The sequence below is a fragment of the Odocoileus virginianus genome, chromosome 6, assembly GCF_023699985.2.
Source record: "Odocoileus virginianus isolate 20LAN1187 ecotype Illinois chromosome 6, Ovbor_1.2, whole genome shotgun sequence".
Lineage (NCBI taxonomy): Eukaryota > Metazoa > Chordata > Mammalia > Artiodactyla > Cervidae > Odocoileus > Odocoileus virginianus.
Window position 1 is genome coordinate 32,082,147 of NC_069679.1, and position 23,657 is coordinate 32,105,803.

General features: G+C 39.3%; 2 protein-coding genes across 6 annotated transcripts in view; one reads left to right on the top strand and one right to left on the bottom strand.

Annotated features, from left to right (window-relative positions):
* POLE2 (DNA polymerase epsilon 2, accessory subunit) overlaps positions 1-14,761 on the bottom strand; it is a 29,777-nt gene extending 15,016 nt beyond the window's left edge. Inside the window, exons 1-9 of one of the 2 annotated variants that reach the window (XM_020910562.2) lie at positions 14,666-14,761; positions 11,851-11,951; positions 9,335-9,410; positions 7,077-7,154; positions 6,849-6,942; positions 3,323-3,397; positions 927-1,010; positions 285-341; positions 63-111 (exon numbers count right to left, since the gene is read on the bottom strand). In XM_020910562.2, the coding sequence (XP_020766221.2) occupies positions 63-111; positions 285-341; positions 927-1,010; positions 3,323-3,397; positions 6,849-6,942; positions 7,077-7,154; positions 9,335-9,410; positions 11,851-11,951; positions 14,666-14,733 (682 nt within the window). In that variant the 5' untranslated portion in view covers positions 14,734-14,761. The remainder of the gene's footprint in view (positions 1-62; positions 112-284; positions 342-926; positions 1,011-3,322; positions 3,398-6,848; positions 6,943-7,076; positions 7,155-9,334; positions 9,411-11,850; positions 11,952-14,665) is intronic. The other variant, XM_070469092.1, reaches the window with a different exon arrangement.
* Positions 14,762-16,805: 2,044 nt separating this feature from the next.
* The window catches only part of KLHDC1 (kelch domain containing 1), a 38,351-nt gene continuing 31,499 nt past the window's right edge, over positions 16,806-23,657 (top strand). The window contains exon 1 of one of the 4 annotated variants that reach the window (XR_011488233.1): positions 16,806-17,013. Coding sequence is in view for 3 of the 4 variants with exons in the window: in XM_070469096.1 (XP_070325197.1) it covers positions 16,918-17,013 (96 nt within the window). In the remaining variant the exon portion in view is untranslated. The remainder of the gene's footprint in view (positions 17,014-23,657) is intronic. The other 3 variants (XM_070469096.1, XM_070469095.1, XM_020910607.2) reach the window with 3 other exon arrangements.

The following is a 23,657-nucleotide window of genomic DNA, read 5'->3' on the forward strand; positions in this document are numbered from 1 at the left end:
CAATGTAGAAAGGGTTTTACTGTAGAATGATTAAGACAGGGAAAAAAAAAATACTAACTTACCCTCTGCTAAGACAAAGCATGATTCTGTATATAAACCACTATGGAACTGGTATACAGTAGTTAAGGAAAATAATTCTATTTCTGTGGTTGAGGTGGTGATAAAGTCAATATACATTTTGGAAGTTACACTAATTATCCAAATAGGTAAATTTGAAAATGATATCTAATCAATTTCCCCAATTCATTTAACACAGGTTTTAAAAAAATAAAAGTGAAGGATATAGCTTTACTGAGATCCAGTTGTATTGTTCCTGTAGGATCTTCCAGAAAAAATTTTCCCTAAAACAAATTAAAAGAAATATGTCCACATTTATGTAAAAATGAATACTATGGTAAAATAATTAAGATACTGACAATTTTGACAACAGAATATAGTAGAGAGTACCATGGATTTTTTTAAAAATCAGTAATTCTAAGTCTAGGCTTTTCCATCACTTAATTGAGACTCAGAGTCCTCAGAGATATCAAACAATGACTACTGCTGATCAAGAGATGGCAGCAGGGACATTTGCTGGCTGCCACAAGAGGGACCTCACCAGGTGCCTTCACCTAAGATAGCCAACAGCATCTCCCAGGGAGCAGGATGTGGTCTGCAGCTCTGAATGCTTAGAAACTGAGAAGTCAACCAGAGATTACTGGGGAACTAATTTCAGGCTATGCAAACTGGTGGCTTGTCTAAGACACTCTTTTCTGATGTCTACTCAGGAAACCAAATGCAAATGAAAAAGTTACTTGGTAACTGAAGTAGCTGCTTTCAAAGAAGAATACATTCCAGTGCCCTCTGTAAAAATGCTGAATTTAACTGACATTTCATCAGTCTGAAGGCTGAAAATAAAGGATGGATACTTATCAAGTTTCACTTACCTCTTTTAACTGGGTTATCATCCCAAGAACAATCACATCTCCGATTTTGCTTGTACTGCCCAATAGGGTTTCTATTGTCTTCAGCTAAAATAAACAAAATAAACTCTTAAGGACTGAAAATATGTTCCTTTAAGAAACTAATCTTTTTTTAATAAAAATAAGTAAATTTTGAGTGCACATTGCAGTATTTACACCTATTTTACAGTAGAAAATCAAAACTTAGAAAATATAATTTTATCCTACAAAAAGCTAAAATAGCAACTGATGATGTCTTGGAAGAATTATGCCTAAAAAAACACCATGTCAACACAGGCCCTTACCAATCACTGAAGTTTCATACCATATAATTTTGAGTAATAAGTATATTTATCTTTAAAATATAGAAGAATATGAATTTTGTCAGTCTCTTCAGCACCTGTAAATTAGTGGGCTATTTAAAAAGTTATATTCTACTCTTACTTTATTTAGTATTTTGAAAGTCTGTCATTATTACTTATAGTCTCAATTTGATCATTATATTTTTACCAGAAAGTTAAACGTAGTAGTAATTGGGGGACTATTTTAAAGAAATCCTTTCTGACCCTTTTCTATACATATAATCCTAACAATATATTAATACACACATACATAATTTATAAACACATACCCATACAGTTTGTTTTATTTACAAAGATGAAATATTATTTGTATTATTCTTCAACTTAACTTTTTAAGTTTAATACATCTTAGACATTGTTGCATTTAACTATATTTAGATACACTTAATTCTTCTTAATGGATAGAAATATCTATAGTATATATACAACAATATACCAAACAACTTAAAGGACATAATCACAACATTCCCTAATAATCACATTAACATATGGTATTGAAGTTCTTTTTAAAAACAGGAACCTCAAGTGACACAAGAATACAATGTTCATTTTAAACAGTTTTTAAAAAATGAAATACTTGGGAATAAATCTGAAGAAAAGACATGTATCATAAAAACTTGATTAGGTAAAGATTTCTTAGAAACAATACTAAAAATATGAGCCATAAAAAAAAATACTTATAAGCTAGACTTCAACATAATTAAGAACTTAAGTATTTCAAAAAGACTGTTGAGAGAATAAAAAGACAACTTACAGACTGGGGCAAATATTGCAATTCACAATCAGTAAATAAAGCAACACAGGAGTACAAAGGTATAACAAAGTGAGGATACCATATTTGTAGTTTGCAAAGGTAGAATACCATACAGGGACTATAAATGGGGATTTAAATAACATACCAACAGGGATATAAAGTTAAACAGCCTGGAAAGATAACAAGAACAATAAATTATTTAGCTAAGCCTTAACGTTACTTTGGCAAAGAGGAAAGGTGAAATAATGCTTCTGGGCTGTAGGTATCTGAGTTGCTATAGGAAACCTAATATATATGAGAAAATGCATAGATAATGCTTGGCAGAGAAATATAAATAACGTCAATTTCCACAACTTATTTTTTTCTGATAGCAGAACTATCAAACACTATAAATGTTTTCTCCTCATGGTGCTTCCATCAAACATTAATTTAAGCATCATCTAGTATTATTGTTTTAGTATCTATCAGACTGCTCATCATTATGAATTCTGATCTAACAAGGTAGAGAACTGAATGAACCTGAGCAGAGCCTGGGCTCTTCAGAAGTTATGTGGAAACTCATAGAAACGGTGGGGCCTAGCCCGAAGGAGCTAAGGACTGTCCCCCAGCAGGGTTCCATGTGCTGAAGCAGGGAACAAAGCCACTGATGCACTGACAGTAACCAGGTATGTGGCTGGAACAAAAGTGACGGTGCTGTTTGGTAACCGCTTCCTGAAATAGAACAGCAGCAGGAGCACACATGGCAGAAAACATTCTCCCTCTCCCTAGAAGACGCCGTGGCCTGTCTGTGCCCTCTCATGCATTCTGTAAATGTGGTTTCCTTAGCGCCTTCAGTACGGTGTTAACGCCAACTGATATAACATGTCTCGGCTGAACAAGTGTGTGGTGGTCCCTAGGTGGCTGGACTGGGCAAAGAGCAGGATTTCAGAGTGGGAGTGAGGGCAAGATGGGTAATGTTGAGTATTGGTCAGAAAGGCAGCAAATGGACCAGGAGGACTAGGGTTCTGTCCTGGTGATGACAGACTCTCTGGGGGCTACCAGCGTCTCAGAGCCTGCCCCAAAGAAGGAAGTAGATGATTCTGTTAGAGATTCGTAGCACCCAGGACACAAGGCATGGACTTTGCCAAGAGGGGGCACACGCAGGTCAGTTAGCTAAACAGTTATCAGTGGTTCATTTGCATTTAAAATTCAATAAATTAGAATTAAGCAACAAATACTAAGCTTGTACACTTACACCCCCTAAATAATAAGGATAACGTTCTAACCTGGAATTTGCTTCCACTTTCATCAGGGTGAGAACCTATCACTGGAGGAGTAAATAATTCATGTCTGTGGGTTCTCTAGGAAAAAGAAAAATTCACATGAATTACTGAGGCAAACCTTTAAAACAGAATTCATTAAAATAGCACCCTGACAAACCATTGTTCTTAAATTAACATTACTATTATTTATTCTCAACAAATTTGAAAACTCACATACTTTAAAGTACAAATATCTAGAAATGCAATTTAAAAAAAACTTTAAAAGCTTTTTAAAAAAGGTCTATTGTGTACCTGGCAGTAATGTGCCCTGGGCTGATGTGAAATGACAAACTAAAGCTGTCATCCTCAGAGGCAGGGGCCAGTGAGAAAGAAGTGTCAATAGGTCACAATACAACCAAGGACCCTGAGAAGAAGGGGCCATTTAATAAGATTCTAAATGATAAAAAGGATTCTGCTAGTAGGAAACAGAAGGAGACTGAGACAAGATATTTTAGGCAGAGGAAGGGCTGTGTCACAGAAGGAGTTCCAAGAGTCAAGGAGTGTTAGGGGAGTGATGTGAAGTTTAGTACAGCTGGATCACAGGTGCACAAGTCAGATAATGCAAGAGGTTGGCTGGAGTCTCTATTTGGGAAACCAGGCCCCCTATATGCCCACTGTGGTACACAAAGTTTAGGTAGGGCGGGTGCCCTTCCCCCTCCACCAACACACCACCAAGACCTAGCAAACCAAAGTACTTCATCCCCTCGGCCACTGATTGGTTCAGGGTTGAATAAGTGCCTAAAGCCACGCCAATAAGTGACAGTTACTAGAACTTTTGAAAAAGAACTAAGAGTCAAAAAAAAAAAAAAAAAAAGAACTCTCTAAGAGTTACTAAGGCTACTAGTGGCCACCTCTGTCACCCCATAGGGAGAATATGTTTGAAAGTAAGATGAATTTTGTAAAGTTGCTGGGAGATGGAAAGAGCTAGATGCCTCATGACATTGTGTGAGCACCTGGCGCCAGTCGTGCTTGACACAGCTGGACCTTCTCCACAAGCCAAGAAATTCCTTTGTCTGTTTTTGCCAGTTTGAGTTTCCATTACCTCTAATAAAAAAGCCCTAACAATACAGACACTGCATGCCAAACCAAGAAGTTAGTCTTACACACAATTGAAAACAACAATTTTGAAGCAGAATGGTAAAAGCAGATTTGTGTTCAGGAAGATAACTGCAATAAAAATACGCATGGACTAAAATTCAACCCTTTTTAAAAATGTATGTATTTATGTATTTAGCTGTGTTGCATCTTAGCTGTTGCACAGGGGACCCTGGATCTTCACTGCGGCATGCAGGATCTTCAGCTGCAGCGTGCAAACTCTTAGTTGAGGCATGTAGGATCTAGTTCCCTGATCAGGGATCAAACCCGCCTCCTGCATTGGGAGTGTGGAGTCTTAGCCACTGGACCACCAGATTCAACCCTTTTAATGAGGCTCGGGAGGGTTTAGTGACACCCCCAAATAATATCGTAGGCTTGAACACGTAATTTTTAAAAAGAAAGAAAAAAGAAAGTGGTATTTACTGAGCATCTTCTCTGTGAAAAGCACTATGCCAAATGTGGCGGAGGAAATAAACAAGGAGTGTGCAGTCTGACACCAGGGCCATGCACCCCGAATGCCCAGCAGGACCCACTCCAGTAATCAACCCGGGAGACACATTGCGTTGTCAGTGGTTGAAAGCAGAGAGAGACTGCGTCCAACTGGAGATCGCGGAGGGCTTCGGAACACAGGAGGAATCTGAGACAGCCCTTCCAGAATGAGGAGGGTTTCCAAGTAGAGATAAGACAGAAGAGCAGCAAGAGAGTGAATGGTTTACACAAAGTCACAGAAGAAATGAAGAAACAGAAAAATTCCACGTTTCAGTTTTGACTCCTCTACTTTTCTGAGGGAAAAAAAGTAGAGATTAGGCCAAAAATGTGTGACAGGAAGATCTGTACTTAATCCGATAAGCAGTAAACTTCCTTGAAAGACTTGTGAGCAAAATCATTACAGGATGGGTGCTGAACTTTGGGAAGAGCAATCTGGCAGCACTGTGTAGAGGATGGAGGCAGGAGAGAACAGATGTCTTCAGGGCCCATTCTCTTCAAGTTCTGTTGAGTGCTCACTCCTGCTGACCACCCTCTCCTCCTTGAAACCTGCCTGTGCTTCTGCCGTATAACACCACCCTAACCTAGCCCCCAAACTTATCCTCTTCTCTTTTCCGTCATCTCTCAGGAGCTCAGCCTCACCTGTGACTCAAGGCAGATGCCCCCTCAATCTCTCTCCCTACCCAGATCTCTTTCTTTCCCTGCAGACATGCATCTCACCTGATATCCTGCTGGCGACCTGAACTCAACTGTTTGAAATAGAACCTGCCATCACCTTTCCCCTTCTCCTTTTCCTATTTGTTAAATTATTATCATTACGCTACCCATGTACTCTCTCAGGCTCAAAACCTTAATCATCTTTGAGTCTTGACTCTGCATTCTTGTCCAATCAGTCACCATGAAACTGTGGCTTCCATGCTCCTGGACTGTCCCCTCTTTCTGCTCCCCTTGCCTGCCTTCATTCAGGCTATCATTTATGCCAGGACTAATATCACAGACACCTGTAAGTCTTCTCTCACACTCTAATTCATTCTAAAATCTGCTGAGAGAGGAAGTGTTCAAGGAATCCGCTGTAATGAGTCACTGTGGTATTTTAAAGCTCCTTGTACCAAGAGAACAGAGTTCAACTCCCAAGAATGGCATCCAAGGCACATCTGTGATTTAGCTGCCACTTGATTTTACAGACTTATCACATGCTACTCCTCTTCAAGAGCCTTCCCCTCCACACGAACGACTGAGTACTCATCATTTCCTGCACAGAGTCCACTTTACCTTTTGCTCTTTGTTCACACTGTTCGCCACCTTTCCCTCATTTCCACAAGATCAGAGCAATCAAGGTCCCTGTCAAATGCCATCATTTCCCTGAAGCCGTCTCTGATTTTTCTATGGAATGCATTCTTTTTGTATTTCTTCTAAAGCATGTATAGAATTCTACTCTTTATTTTTATTTGTGCATATGTCTTCAACTTCATAGACTATAGTGTAGAAGGCGAATGCTAGGCTCAAGTCAGACTGACTAGATTCAAATCCTCATTCTACTTACTAGATATAACCTCTGGACTAGTGACTAAACTTCTCTATGTCTCAGTTTCCCCATCCATAAAATGGGAATAATAGCATTTATACGTACTGAATGTTGATATTACGATGATCAAATGATAAGCAATGTCTGTAAAGTAATAAACAATGCCTGGCATATCAAAAGCATGTGAAAAATGTTAGCTACTGTTTTTACCATCATGATGGTTAAAGTGTTTTTTTCATACCTGTATCCTCTATATGGTCTCAAACAGAGAGAGCCCAACAGCAGTCTACTGAAGGACAAACTTGAGCACACAAAAGTCCATCCTTTGATTATTCTGGAGTCTAACCTACGCTGAAACAGTCTCTTTCTCCCCCTCCAACTTACCTGGTGCAAAATTGTGTATCGTTCACGAAACAGCTCTGCTTTATCTCTTGCTGTCCCAAATAAATTTGGTGCAGGGTGGTTGGTCATTAATAAACTAGAAAAAAAAGAATATGTCTACTTATGACTACCCATAATACACAAAGACAGATCCAAAATGAAAGCTATATACCTTCTGAAAAAAAAATAAACATTTGAAATTAGCTTCACATCAATGGATGGCATACTTACGGAAGAAATTTTTTTCTTTCTGAACTGTACACAAAGCGTGGGATATCAAATGCTCCTATGATATTGAAGATATGATCTCTGAAAAACAACCCATAAGAACAAACCTGATTTACTAAAAAATAAGTATTCCAAGTGAACATGAAAACTTGCATTATAATCTTATGTCATACACATATACTTTCCACAGATCATGTACACAATTTCTTGTAGTGTCAAAAATAATATGGGGTTTTTAGCCTGTATATTTTCCTCTCAGAGAAAAGAAAGCACTGCCAATACTCTCAAACAAACAAAAAAATTAATCAATTTCTAATTAATAATGTTATCTGTTGGGAAAGAACATTTATAATAAAATAGTGACATCTTAAAGCAATCTCTCCTAATTATATTGCTTTTATAACGTCAATATTATTAAAGGGTGTAATTCATTTCCAACTATTTTTTAATCCAAAATATCATGCAAAAGTGACCCAGGAAAAGATGTAAACAGAAAAATGAACCGCCCCCCAAATTCTGACTATATCATTAACACTTATAGTGTTAGAGAAGGACAATTCACAAAATAATTTACCTTCAGACACTTCTAATATAACCATGTTTCAATGAGGTTAAATAGCACTATTCTCAGCACTGCTGCATAAATATTCCAATCTAAAAAAAAACTTCCTTAGATCACATCTATTTCCCAAAATGAAAATGGTCAAAAAAACTTCATGCTCGCCTGTTGGTAGCACCTAGTATAGAGAAGCAGAAAACCAGTGAACTTGAAGCAAGCCTTGATTCTAGGTACAGCTCCATGGTTTTCTAGTGGATTAGTCTCAGCAAGTTATTTAATGCTCCTTATGCATCTATAATAATGAGAGCCTCTCCTTTCTGCTATAATATAATGACTTTCTGACAACTGGAGTTGCAAAGATCATTTATAATTCAGTCCCCACTCGACCTCTTTATTGGCTGACAGTAGCATGGCAGCCCGCTCCAGTATTCTTGTTTGGAGAATCCCCACGGACAGAGGAGCCTGGAGAGCCGCAGTCCATGGAGTTGCAAAGAGTCAGACACAACTGAGCGAATGAGCACAGCACATAGGAACAGCTTGACAGAAACAATGGGTAACTTTAACAGCTATTTTAGGATTATAATCCTTATACTTTGATACAATTGTTTTGAATTTCTAATGAAGGATTTAGGAGCAAGTACTCTAGTATCTTAAGCAATGAGTTGGCAAGGATAAAATTTAAATACCTTAATTTCTCTATTTTTTGCAGCTCTAATAATTTCTAATAGGAAAAAGATTAAATTTGGGGATTAGACATGTACACACTGCTATATTTTAAATAGATAACCAACAAAAACCTATCATATAGCAAAAAAAAAAAAAGATTAAAACTATTGACCAAGAGGAGTAATGACTCCTTTCAATTATCTCCATTGCCCCAATAGGAAAAAAAATGTTAAAACTGTTTCTCTTCATTTTTCCCAGATGTTTTCGTTTCAATTAAACCCTGTGAATTTGGAAAGAAGTATTACATTCAAAGGAGGAAAGGAAAGAGGTACACTTGGGAATAAAACCCAGAAAAATTACTGCGATATAAATTGTTAAGCTCTAACAGCATGAGACAGGGTAACAAGTCATAAAGCTGAGGTTCCACCCTCTGGGGCATTCAGCAAGTTATCCAAGTTAAGTCCTTGAATTTCAGGATTCAGCCCTTTCCTAAGATAAAAAGTAAATTATACCTCTGAATAATCAATTCAATTCACCTGTAGCATATAAAATATTAAATCAAATCAGTTGGGTAAGTGGCAAAAGTCTGTCATGGTACAAACACATCAAAATCTCAAATCCTGAGATAAAAATAGTAAAGATGAGTCATGTAATATTGAGGTTTATAATGTAGTGAACTGAAAGTCACTCAGTCATGTGACTCTGCGACCCCATGGACTATATAGCCTGCTAGGCTCCTCTGTCCATGGAATTCTCCAGGCCAGACTACTAGAGTGGGTAGCCATTCCCTTCTCCAGGCGATCTTCCCAACCCAGGGATCAAATCCAGGTCTCCCGCGTTGCAGGCGGATTCTTTACCACCTGAACCACCAGGGGAGCCCAAAGATAGCTTATAATGTAAGCCATCACCCAAAAGAAACACAAAGAAAGAACCACTGTAGAAACGGTGACCGCTGGTTATCTTCCCAAGAAAATAATTTAAAATAAGCACTCAGTAACACTTCTGTACAGGGAAAAATTGAAATCTGCCCACATACATAGTTTCATCTACTGACTGACTGCATTCCTGGACTGCTGCTTCCACTACCGATCGTTCGATCATGTTTGATGACACTGAAAAGAGAAGTTCAAAGTCACATTTTAAAAACAGACATACAATTTAGTTCTCTCCCCACATGGCTGTTTTTCCTTAAAATAATCTGTAAACAGTAACCCCAAGATTCTCATTTACATAGGTTTTAGGAAAAACATGTTAGGTTAGAACAGTAACTAACAAAAGTCTTATCTCAAATATCTTAATTTTCCTCTCTCAAATACACTTGACACACAGTCAAATGCCTCAGTTTTCTAAGTATTGTTTAGCAATATACATTCAAGTATACAAATGCTTCTGTAAGCTCCTAGGTTAATATGGTTACAGTAGTATAACTTTTCATCACGACTGCTGTGTTTCTTCCTTTTTTTTTTTTTTGTGTGTGGCTGTGACTGGTCTTCGTTGTGGTGTGCAGGCTTCTCCAGTTGCCCCATGGCGTGCATAATCTTAGTTCCCCTATCAGGGATAGAAACCACATCCCCTGCACTTGAAGGCAGATTCTTAATCACTGGACCACCAGAGAAATCCCCACAACTGCTATGTTTCAACAGGCATGAGAGTAACAGTAATAACAATAACTGCCACCATTTATCAAACCCTGAGTAAACAAGTGACACTATGCTCAGTACTTCACAAGCATTACTGGATAGATGTCCTATAAGACTGATGTTCAAGCCATGTCTTACAGATGAGGAAAGCGCAACTCCAAGAGGTCAAATAACCTGCTGATGAACATAACTGGAAGGAATAGAGAGCAACACAAACCAGAACCTGTTTCCAGATTGGGTGCCCTTAACCACTGTGGTATGTTCTCAAGCAAGATGCCATCATGTGCCATTAATGTACACTAATTTTCTAAAATTAACCATTTCTAAATTTTCAACTATAAGGAAAATTTCAAAACAAAGATATATTTAAAATTCTCCCCTTAGAAGTAAAAATGAGATATAATAGCAATTTCTCCTCTATCATAGAAAGTTTCCACCCATTTAACTGAAGAAACCGGCATCTGTACATGAGAGCAAGCCACACCCACCTCCCTCCTTCAGTGCTCTAGAGACTGGACATTTTTTTCTAGGAGAAGAACATTTCTCTTTTGTAGGTCCACGCTTATGGCAAAAGATTGAATATTTAACAAAAAGATCCCTCAAGAAAGGCTGAGGCAGGAAGGGAAAGTTATTCTCACTCACTCTATTTTCCCCTCAAACATTTAAAAATAACTAACTTGAAAATCCATATGCAGGTCAGGAAGCAACAGTTAGACCTGAACATGGAACAACAGACTGGTTCCAAATAGGAAAAGGAGTACATCAAGGCTGTATATTGTCACCCTGCTTATTTAACTTATATGCAGAGTACATCATGAGAAACGCTGGGCTGGATGAAGCACAAGCTGGAATCAAGATTGCCAGGAGAAATATCAGTAACCTCAGATATGAAAATGACAACACTCTTATAGCAAGAAGTGAAGAACTAAAGAGCCTCTTGATGAAAGTGAAAGAGGAGAGTGAATAAGTTGGCTTAAAGCTCAACATTCAGAAAACTAAGATCATGGCATCCGGTCCCATCACTTCATGGCAAATAGACAGGGAAACAGTAGAAACAGCGGCTATTTTGGGGGGCTCCACAATCACTGCAGATGGTGACTGCAGCCATAAAATTAAAAGATGCTTACTCCTTGGAAGGAAAGTTATGACCAACCTAGACAGCATATTAAAAAGCAGAGACATGACTTTGCCAACAAAGGTCTGTCTAGTCAAGGCTATGGTTTTTCCAGTAGTCATGTATGGATGTGAGAGTTGGACTATAAAGAAATCTGAGCGCCGAAGAATTGATGCTTTTGAATTGTGGTGTTGGAGAAGACTCTTGAGAGTCCCTTGGACTGCAAGGAGATCCAACCAGCCCATCCTAAAGGAGATCAGTCCTGAGTGTTCATTGGAAGGACTCATGTTGAAGCTGAAACTCCAATATTTTGGCCACCTAACATGAAGAACTACACATTTGAAAAGACCCTGATGCTGGGAAAGATTGAAAGCAGGAGGAGAAGGGGACAACAGAGGATGAGATGGTTGGATGGCATCACCGACTCAATGGAGATGAGAGTGAGGGACAGGGAGGCCTGGAGTGCTGTCGTCTATGACATCGTGAAGAGTCGGACACGACTGAGCAACTGAACTGAACTGAAGTAACACAAAGAAATAGGCATACAGAGAAAAGACAGTGACCATAAAGGAATCAGAGGGAAATTCATAAAAGGGAAGAACTGTAAAAGAGTTTCTGGGAAAGCCCCAAGGTTCCAACAGAATTAGAGGTTCCCGCTTAGCAACAAGTGCTACCAGGGGTATGTCTCATGCCACCAGGACATTCAATACTGAGTCCTCAACTTCTCCTTAAACTTTTTAAGATAACTGAGGATGTAGAACTATATGAACAATATAAGTTACAGGGAATGTTACTTACAGGGTTGCTTTTCAACTGCATCGATGATCCTTTCCAGCGCATCTTCAAGCTCTATTTCATTGATAGACTGAAGAGCTTCTGTGAGGCACTTAACAGCTTCACTGATAAGAAAGACTGGTAATTGAGGCTACATGTTTTATGCCAAACTGGCAAACATTCATCAACCCAGCACTGAAATTAAGACCTACTCACTCACTCCTCCCAGCAAGCAATACTCCCCTTTCCTCTACTTTCTGAACAAAGTGTTTCTCCCACCCACTGCCAACAGAACCATTCTTAAAATCCCAAATCATATCCTTCTTCTAGGAAGACTTCCTAAACTAGCTCTACCAGCTGCAATCTCCCTTTCCTTCTGAAGTTGTTAATCTCACTTATAGGTCCCTTACATCTGCTACATCAAGTAGCCTTGTACTATGTATTACTTGACATTAATAAACTCAGTCTGCTTCAATGTTCTGAATATAACAGACAAATATTTATTAACTTGATAATGCATTTGCTTAAGTTCCAGTAATTTCATCATCGTTTTTAATTGTAAAATAAGAAAAAAAAAACGAGCTAGAAAAAATTGACATTTGAATATCGTCGTAGAGGGAATAACATTCACTAAAATCACATGAATCCCTCCTGCCCCCCATAATCAATAAAACTGAGATTTTTAATAAATCACATGAATTCTTGATTTAAATAACAATAATTCTCAGAGTGAACACTGTCTCCTTAAACAATTAGCTAATTCCATGCCATTCTGTATTTGTGGACCACAGCTTTACATTTTATATCAATATTAATTGTTATAGTCATATATCTTAGGTTGCTTACTGTTTCATGTGTGGGTGTCACATCCCTTTAGTTTATTGTAGAACATGATTGATTCCCTAAAATCACACACATATTGGGTGAATGTTGGGAAAGCTACTAGGATAGACCAAAGTCATACAGGATCTGGTCCCTGTCAAATCTCACTGGTCTTATCCAGTGTCTCTGGACTTCCTGATGCTCTCCGGCTTCAAGATCTTTATATGGTCACTTCTCCCCTCCTCTTTACCTACTCAAGTCCTGCTCATACTCAGTTCAAACCATTTCCCCCCCTCCCCTAATCATTCTTTAATGAAGCCTTTCTTGACTCTAGAACTGTTTATACACCTGGTGATACACTATCATAGCACTTCTTTCCTCGGATCCTTTTCACAAGTGAAAGTAAATAATTGTGAGTTATTCAATACCCATGCTAGACAGACTTCTAAGATGACCCCTAATTATCCACACCTCCTGGTAATCATATCCTTGTTTAATCACCTCCACTTGAGTGTTGGTTGGACCTAATGACGTGCTTCTAATAATAGAATATAGCACAAGTGATCAAATATTTGACTGTATTGTACTTTTAAAAACAAACATTTTTAAGTGACAAGATGTCACTTTCTTGCCTTAAGTTACAAAAAACGGTGACTTTCATTTACTAGCAGACTCTCTTGCTACTTGTGATAAAGTAAGCTGCCATGTTGGGGAGGCCCAATAGCCAGGAAGGACTGAAGCCATCAGTCGGACAATCCGGGATGAACTGAATCCTGCCAATCACTGAATCACCAATCGGAAGCAAACCCTGCCCAACTGACGGTGAGATGACTGCAGTCTTTTGAGAGACGGTTAAGCTAAGGACCCAACTAAGCCTACCTGAATTCCTGACCCGTGGAAAATGTGAGAATTTAAGTGCCTGCTGTTTTAAACGTCTAAATTGGGGGTAATGAGTTATGCAGCAATAAATAATTAATACACTATCTGCCCCCTAACCTCCTCAGTGTTGTACTCTCCTATTCCCTTGCTCCGTAAGTATTTTACAGCTAATATATTTCAGTGTATTTCTGACTGAATTAATGAATGACAGCTCGGTGTTAAGTCAAATCCTAAGTGAAAAGAAAAATACTAACTGATTTATTGCTTGTATTTTGTAAATGTCGGGGATCAACAGATAATCAAATAATCAGAATTTATTATTTTCTCCTACAGAATATCCACTCTTGCCCCTGTTCACCACTAGCCCCAAAACATGGTAAAAGTCCCATAAAACTCATCTTCACAAAAACAAACCAAAAACCTCTACACACACAAGACCAATCAAAACCTGGTAGAGACGTGTATCCCGTCCCGTCCATTTACATATGTAAATACCTTTCTTTCTTTTTTTTTAAAAAGCAGATTTAATGAGAAAAATCTTGTATAGGATCATTCTACAAATCGTAGAAGACACGGATATGGCAAGAGAAGTTCTAAAGGAAATCTTTAAAAAAAAAAGACGACATGCTTCAAACCTACCCACTTCTTAACTCTTCAGGAATTCTCTCTCAAGAATAGGACCTGACCTAAAATTGGGAGGGCTGGCAGGGCCCACAGTTTGTACTAATCTGACAGCTACTGGCAAGCAATGGGCTTTCCCAGGGCTCTCATTCGCTGTCTCCGTAACCACGTGAGCAGCGATGCTGGGTTCCCAAGCCGCAGAAGAAAAGACTAAGCGAGCAGAGAGCGCCCAAGCAGCGTGCTAATATACGGATGCGGCGGAACCTATCGCCGCTTCTCCGGCTGTTCAGCAAGTGCAGGAGAGCCTCATCCCTTCCGGGAGAAACTTTACGAGTCCGCGTTGGGGAATCTAAGGCATCGCCAGATCCTCTTCGCTTCTTAGAACTCTTTCAGGGTCTCTGTGATTTTAAGGCCAGAGGCCAGGGTCCCTCTCGGCATACGGCTCATCCCGCGGCCCCGCACGGAGGCCTGGCCCTGGCTCTCCCTTCCTACCCCGCCAGCTATCCGGCCCACTCACCCCCGGAGCAGCAATCCGCGAAGCTTGAAGGCGGAGACCGCCCGGCTCCTTAACCGCTCAGGCGCCATGTTCGCGTTTTGGCGCCACGGCCCCGGCTCCGCCCCTTCCCGGGCGTGCCCCGTCCTGGCCCCGCCCCAGACACGCCAGTTGTTATAATAACACGCTGTTTAAATAGCGCCAAAGGTCACTACTCCTCTCAGTGCGTGGAAAGATCCGCGCTTCCGCGGGCCAGGCCGGCTGCTTCCCTGCACCCTTTAAGTTGCAGGAGAAAACGACCCTACGCTGCTCTGTTTTGGGGATACTGACCAGCGAGTGCCCCGTTGTTTGGTTGGGAACGTGCTTCCCTATCTCAAGTGCTTCATGGAACCCACTTTGCGCTCTTATCGCTGCCCTCCATCTTCCGCGACTCCGGTCGGGCTCATCCGGACCTTGGGGCCCTTCAGTACTTATGTTCTCTGCTTCACACAAGCCCTGGAAATGCTCTGTGTCACCACAGGGTTTTCCCCGACATTCACTCGCAGCTGTTAGACGTCACCATAATTCTCACCCACTCCACTTTATATTTAAGTTGCGAGCTGCCTTTGAGCGCTTTAAATGTATTAATATATTGCTCGTAAAGCCAAATGAGCTGTGTGCTGTTTTTTCAACATCTTCCTTTTACTGATGAGAAAAGTGAGACGCAGATATGGTAGGTAGATGGCTCACTCAAGATGAAATATTCGGTGAGTGATGGATGGAGCCAGGATTACTCAGGCTTATTCCAGCAAGTGAGTTGTTCATTTGCCACGCGTCAAAACGCTTGCTCCAATGAGTTAAAATAAAACCTTGGAGTGCATATAAGTGAACGTGCAGTCTTACGAAATGTGAGGATGATTCCTAAGAACTGCTATACGGTGACTTCCAGTGTATTCAACTTGTTGCTTATGTACGACTCTGCGGCCCGATGGACTGGAGACCGACAGGTTCCTCTGTCCAACGAATTTCCCAGGCAAGAATATTAGAGTGGATTGCCATTTCCTTCTTCTGGTAATCTTCCCGACTCAGGGATTGAACCCAGGTCTCCCGCACTGCCAGGCAGATTCTTTACTGCTGAGCCACCAGGGAAGGCCAGTATCTACAGATTAAGAATTTATTTAGTATCTATTACTACAAGACTCTGAGGAGTCAATAATACTTGATTATTTCAGCGTTTGTGTCTAACGGGACCTCAGGACCAACTAGCTACAGCAAGCAGGCACTTAGTAAACATATGCTGAAGAAATGAATAAATTAACGTTCTGAGGGGTGAGCAGCCACATTCTCTTAAAGGACAGGGGCATCTGTAGACACTGGAATGATTATTGTCTTCCCTCTTGGCACTAGTTTTACTTCAGTAACATCATATTATAGCAAGGGTTAGGCAGCTTTCTCTGGAAGGGGCCAGGCAGTAAACATTTTCCACAGTGAGACCTATCTGGTCTTTGTTGCAGGTATTCAGCTGGGCCTACTCAACTCTGTGGCTTACATCAGCAGCCACAGACAATCCTTAAACGAATTAGAGTGGCTGTGTGCCAATAAACTATGTACAGACGCTGAAAACTTGGATTTGTATTTTTTATGAGTAATATCATTTTTAATTTTTTTCAACCATTAAAAAATGTATAATTTTTAACTTGTGGGCGCCACAGAAACACGTAGTGATAAGATTTGGCCTGCAGGCTGTAGCTTGCTGACATATGTTTTAGAAAATTTTCAATTAAATATATGTGTGTGTATATATATATATATATATATATATATATATAATTCTCATTCTCTCCTATCCTCTCTCTCTGGATAACGATCTCTGCTGGAAGTTGAATGGAAAAGGCAAACCCTCATAAAGCATTTCTGTACTAATACATTGATTTAAGTCACAGCAGAATCAAGTCCGTGTACAAGTCCAGAGAGTTACTGGATAAGGTACAGAGTTAGGCTGTTCCGCCCACACAACATAATCGCAAGTGACACGAAATCAGCGAGCGGCAGGGCTGCGGAGAAGCGAAGGCACCTCCCTGCCCACTCAGACCTCAGGCATCCCTAGCTGGCGACGCCACCCCGGGCTCGGCTTCCCGGGCGGGCTTCGGGACGGCGCAGCCGCACTGGTGCCGCCTTCCCACCAATCTCGACCCTCGACGCGTTCCGTTCGTGCGTGGAGGAGCCGGGCGGGAGGAGAGGCCGCGCCGTGGGCAGGGGCTGCGGCGCGCCGAGCGGCTGGGCCCAGCGACCGCGCGATGGCGGACTCGCAGCTGTTCTGCGTGGCCGAGGAGCGCAGCGGCCACTGTGCCGTGGTGGACGGAAACTTCCTCTACGTTTGGGGGGGCTACGTGGTAAGGGGAAGAGGCGGGACGGGGCGGACTCGCGCCGGGAGCCCGTCCGGCCTCCCGGGCCGACCGGCCGGCTAGCCCCCGCCCACACCCGGCCCAGAGGCGGGGGCCGGTCCGCGGCCCTGGCCGGCGCTGCCGGCGCCCCGCCCGGCCCTCTGCTGTCGGCCGCTCTCCCGCCGCTTCAGGGCTGGACGCCGAGCCGCCGTTGCTTGCACTGGGAAAGCCTTCAAAGCGCGCTCCGGGGCTCCTCCCATTCTCCAGTCCGCCGGGTCCTCGCAGCTGGCGGATAGCTCGGCTTGCCCAGCGCTCAGGCGGTTACTGCGCGATAGATGATCATTTTTAAATGCTTACGCAGACGCAAAAGCCCACCGAGGATGCCGAGCTATATTAGTCCATAAATATTTCCTTATTCCCGCGGCGCGATTCGGAATCACTGAAGCATTTAAGTATTCCTAAGTAGTTTTTAGTGGCATTCCTTTACCAGTGGGTAATGACGATTTTTCTTTTTTTTTTCCGAATCTGAAAACAGGCTCATTAACAATATGAATGTTAGGCTTTAAAATTCTTATTACAGTGGAGGTTTGAATATGTGCTTTGTTTCTATAATCGTAGGATTATAGAATCAAGGATTCTAAAGATGGAAAGCAGTTCTGGAATATATGCCAACCCCTTTAGTTTAAGATTTAAGAAAAAAAAAAAGCGAGCCATCTGGAGTTCTACTGGAGGTAGAACAGATATTTTTCTGACTGATTCAATACTATTATGTGACAGATGTAACATGACTGAATCGCTCAAAGAAATAAAGAACATACTGTGTATGTTAAATGATTCTCAAATCCAAGTTGGTTTTTGTTGTTTTGTTTGTGTGTTTATTTTTAATCTGATTCAGTGTCAGGATGGGAAAATCAGAACTCACATTTGAGTGCCTACTATAGGTGGCATGTGTTACGAAATCTCATATTCCCAATCTTATATAATCCTTACTATACCTTATAAGGTAAGTAATATACTATTTAAAAAATAAGGTCTATGAGTCAGTAAGAGTAAATAATTTGAATGACCATTTGGCTGCAAGGGCAGCAGATTCCAACTTAGATATATTGGATTTCCAAAGCCTATTTTTTTTTATGATAAACATGAATTAGGTTTTCCTAAGGTCTAATAGTTCCACCTCGTGTTCTTGGTGAAAAAGTAGTCTAGATATAATGATGGTTTTTGCAGAAGAAATATTTGTATTGTTTTGAGCTGTACTACTTGAAGATGTACAGTTATCAGACTTTATGGCTATATTAATTCTTAGTATTGTGACAGATGAAAAAAATCTCACTTAAGATAGTAATCTGTAATATCTCATATCTGGTGACAATATAGATTTCTGTTGAGCCCATAACTGAAATGTCTGGAGTTTTTACATTTCATTTTAATCTTGAAAATTGTGTAATTGGTAAGATTCCAGGTTTTCAGATCACAGTTAGTGAGTAGAAATACTTCCTGCTACTGATCCAACAAGTAAATGCTGTAAGAACCACCCTGGAAAGTACCACACAGATTTAGATCAAGCCTACTTTTAAATCCAGGGATTGTCAGCACTTAAAATATGTCTAAGGCATAAGGGAAAGGAAAGAGAGAGTGGGAGGCAGAAAAGAAGACATGGCATATAATGATGAAAAAGTAGAATCATTCCAACAATTGTTTTATTCACGTCCTTCTGAACAGCTAAAAGGCCCTGGAATCTAGAGAGAACCCAGTAGTCAGTCGTAAAGAATAGTATTCAGTTGATTTCAGATTGTTTGTTCCAAGCCCAGTTTTCCTCCTCATGAGCACAATGTGTGTTAAAATTGACCAAAGTATATCCTAAAACTTGAATGGCCCACATATATCTGTCTAAATTATTATTACCCTATTATTGAACATCTTGTAAAGTCCAGTGTATCTGAAAATAGCCCTACCTCTAGAGGTAAGAGCAGCAATGCTGAAAAAAGTAAATTCTAATTGGTGTCAGAATATTCTATTGTTCCTAGTTTTTTCATATGTTTTCCACACTACTGAAATTCATACAAACTTTAGTATTACAACTAGGAATATTTAAAAGTTGTGAGTAGTTTTTTCTAAATTTTTGAGGAGAAGCACAATGTTTTAGCGTGTTTACAGATGATATACTTTCCTCTTGAGGTTTAATCATATGAACAGTTCTATTTCTGTAATACAATTGATGTTAATACATTTTGCCCTAAACCTTTCCTTATACAAACTAGCTGTATGAGTCTGTTTAACTATATGTTTCTGTTTTGGAAAAGGACTTAAAGGAAAGAAGAATCAACTTAAACGTTTGAAAAGAATGAAAGTTGGAGATTTACAGTACCAGATTTTAAAACATAATTCTGAAACAAATCAGTGATGCAAGTTGAGATAGCATGATGGAATGGAGAAGAAATTACATAAACAACCAAGCATATAAGAGTATTTCATATATAAAAGGCAGCATTTCAGTTCTGGAAAAACAGTTGCTTATTCAATATGTTCCTGGGACTACTGGAGGAAAATGATAGTAGAGTTTAGGATTGACAGATATAGAAAAATTAAGCTATTTGATAGCAGAAGAAAATATGTGACGTGTAAAATTGTGAGTTGGGAAAAGAAAAACTGAATTGGGAAAAAACTATAAGGGAAAAAGTTTGGTAGATCAAAGATGTTTTTTAATATAAAAGGAAATTTTTAAAATTATCTTAGAGTGGTTAAGATCAAAGTTTTAAAAATTAAAATCTGTGCTTTTTAAACACCATAAAGTGAGGAGGTGAATGACAAACGGGCAAAGTTATTTGCAACATGTGTCATAGACAAAAGTTCTGTAAAAATAAGGACTGATATTTCCCTGAAAAATGAGCAATGGACAAGCACAGAAATTTAAAAGGAAAGAAATAGATTGTGAATCAAAGAAACAGAAATGAAAATTTTCTTTTCCAATTTGCAAATATTCAGAATTTTTGAGAAGAGTGTAGGGAAATGAATTACTCATGCACTAGTAAACTTTTTGGAGAGAAAGTTAGTAATGTGTATTAAAAGCCTTAAGTGAGTATTTCTTTAACTTAATTATTTATTCATAGATGGTCACACAGACCATCCATATTATGTGGAGATGTTAATTCTGTTTAGATGGCCAGAATTTGAATCCCCTTCCTCTTGTTGGATCCCCCACCAAGTGAGTCTTGCTTTAGTTGAGTATTTATTTTAGTTGTCTGAGTACCTCCTACGTACCTTCATAGAAAATATATTCTGTAAGATACGAATTTTTTTCCCTATTCTGTCCTTGGTGTCCTGAGTCAGACATAGCTCATAGTAGGTGCCCAATAAAAAAGAACCAGAGTACCAGGTTTTTTCCAGCTTCGCTTGCAGCTAGGTTCTGGGCAAGTAGCCTGGATGCTATTGGTTAGATGTATGTGTGGTAGATTTGGACTTAAGAATAAAGATGTAAAAATCAGGACTTAAAGAGGATTCTTGGCTACCCATAGAATTTGTAGGAAGATAAGGTCCCTGGCATAAAAGGCAGTTCTATGAGCTGCAGTGCTACAAGCTGCTCACCAGCGACTGGGGCAGTTTACACTTCAGACTGGTTCTCTGGGTTTTTAGGTCTTGCTTCTCTTAACACAAGCTGGTTCTCCAACTTCCCTGATGATTCCATGAGCTACCTAATATTCATTTATTAAAATTTTATTCTTTAATTTAAAATTTTTAAATATTTATACAAAAGGATATGTAAAATAATGACATCAGATTAAGAAATCAGCTAAAATCAGTACTGTAGAAGTTTCCTGTTTATCCTTCCCTGATTATATTCTTCCTCCCACCCTCATAGGGTACCACTATCTTGATTTCTTATTAATCACCATTTTGTTTATAGTTTTATCACTTATGCATCTGTCCCTAAACAATATATTATTTGGTTTTTTAATCAGAGCATGGGTTTTCTTTCATGACTTAATTCTTTTAGTTAACATTGTGTGTTTTAGACTCATACATGATTTGTATTCAGCTAGTTGTGCACTTGCATGGCTGTGACTGTGCTTAGTGTTTATTTTGTTTGGTCAGTTTCTATGCTGTGCAGTTATTAAATATTTTGAAAATCGCCCCTAGATTTATTCCTTTGATGTGTGTACTATATAATATTCTATTGTGTGAACCCACAGCAATTTCCTTATCTATTCCACTATTGGTGTATATTTGAATGTTTCAGGTTTTTTTTTTCTTTTTGGAGTTGTAAGCAATGCTACCTTGAGCATTCTTTATAACATGTCTCCTATTATACCTGCAAGGGGGGCATATACATTCTCTAGGGCATACACCAAGGGATGGAATGCTGGGTTGCCTGGTCCCACACTTCCAAATTAAATTGGAAACATCAAAAAAAAAAAAAAAAAATTGGAAACGTCAGTGTTACCAAAATATTTGTATCAATTTACACCACCCTCACCAACTTCCTTGTTCCACATCCTTGACAACATTTGGTACCATCTGGCCTTCTAATTTGCCAATCCAGTGAATGTGATGACATATTTCATTGTAGTTTTTATTTGCTTTCCATGATTACAATATAGTGGAGTGTCTTTTCATAGCTTTATGAACTATTTGTGTTTTCTGTAAAAACACTGGTTCATGTCTTTTGCTCACTTGTCTATTGAGTTGTCTTTTACTGATTTATAGGGATTCTTTAATTACATAGTTGTATGAGTTTAATATGTCTTTTCAGTTTGAGGTTTCCCTGGTAGATCAGTTGGTAAAGAATCCGCCTGCAACGCGGGAGACTTGGGTTTGATCCCTGGGTTGGGAAGATCCGCTAGAGACGGGAAAGGCTACCCACGCCAGTGTTCTGGCCTGAAGAATTCCATGGACTATACAGTCCATGGGGTTGCAGAGTTGGACACGACTGAGCAACTTTCACTTTTCTCAGTCTGTAGCTTATCTTTGTACTTTCTTGATTATATTTTGTTCAACAGAGACTTTTAATTAATGACATTAGTACTTTGTACTTTCTGCATCTTAAATCTTTCCCAGTGTGGAGATCATAAAGTCTCCTATATTGTCTTCTAAACAATTTTTGGTTTTGCCTTCCACATTTAATTTTTTTTAATTTGAATTTTTTGTTTGGTTGGTTGGTTTAAGGTAGGGATCCAATTTGATTATATTTTCAATATGGATAATCAGTTATTCTTGTGTCATATATTAAATAGTCCCCTCTTTCCCTACTCTGACATGCATCAAGTTTCCATGTTTGTGTCATCTGTTTCTAGGTTCTTTATTCTGTGAAGTTTGCTGTTTATTCTTGGAACAGAACCTCCCTCAGTGTCTAAATTACAACAGCTTTACTAGAAGTCTGAATGTTGGATGATAAAAGCCCCACTCACACTCTATCTTGTTCTTGAGGAATATTTTGGTTATGTAGGGACTTTTGTTGTTTCATATACATTTTCTTTACTATTTTTATTATAGTAAAATATATAAAAAGTTTAATTGGTCATTTTAACCAAGTTAGTGTACAGTTGGTGGCATTATATTGAGTGTTGTCCAGTGTTACCACTGTCTGCTTCCTAGATGGTGCCGGTGCTAACGAACCTGCCCACCAATGCTTGAGATGTAAGAGAAACGGGTTCAGTCTCTAGGTGGGGAAGATTCCCTGGAGAAGGGCGTGGCAACTGACTCTAGTATTCTTGCCTGGAAAATCCCATGGACAAAGGAGCCTGGCTGGCTACAGTCCACAGGGTCTCACAGAGTTGGCCTGACTGAAGCGACTTAGCACACACTGCTGTCTAGTTCCAAAACTCTACCCCAAACAGAAATTCTGCCTCCCTCCCTTCTTACCCCAGGCCCTGCTAACTTCTAATCATTCTATCTTTATACATTTGCCTTTTTCTAGATATTTCATGTAAATGAGATCTTAATAATGTTTATATTTGTGAGTCTGGCTTCTTTTGTTTAGCATATTACATTCATGGTTTGCCTACATTGCAGTATGTGTTGGAACTTCATTCCTTTTATGGAGAATAGGATTACATTGTATGCATATGCCACATTTTGTTTATCCACTCATCTGTTGTTGGGACACTTGGGTTGTTGCTCCCTTTTGTGTATTCTAAGTAGTTCTGATATGAAGATTGGCATTACAAGTATCTGAGCCCCTATTTTCAATTCTTTTGGGTACGTAGGAGTGGAATTCCTGGGTCATGTGGTTATTCTACATTTAACTTTTAGAAGAACTGCCAACTTGCTTTCCACCGTACTTCTTCATTTGTATAAACTTTAGAATCAGATTGTCAAATAAATTACTCTGTAAGCTTTTATGTTACTCTACTCAATCTTTAGATCATTTGAGAGTGATAGACATGTTATAAAATTGAGGCTTCAGGTCCAAGTATCTAGTATATCTCTATTCAAGGCTTTTTGATGTCTTTCAATAAAATTTTGTAGTATCTTCATCAATATCTTATATATCTTTTGTTGGGTTTACGCTTGGCTTCTTTGTATTTTTGGTTGTTAGTTTCTTTAAAACTAAATTTCTTGATTATCACTGCTATTTTGAAATACAGTTAACTTGAATATTTTTTACTTGGCAGAGTTTCTAAACATACATTCATTCTCAAAATCCATCTGTTAAT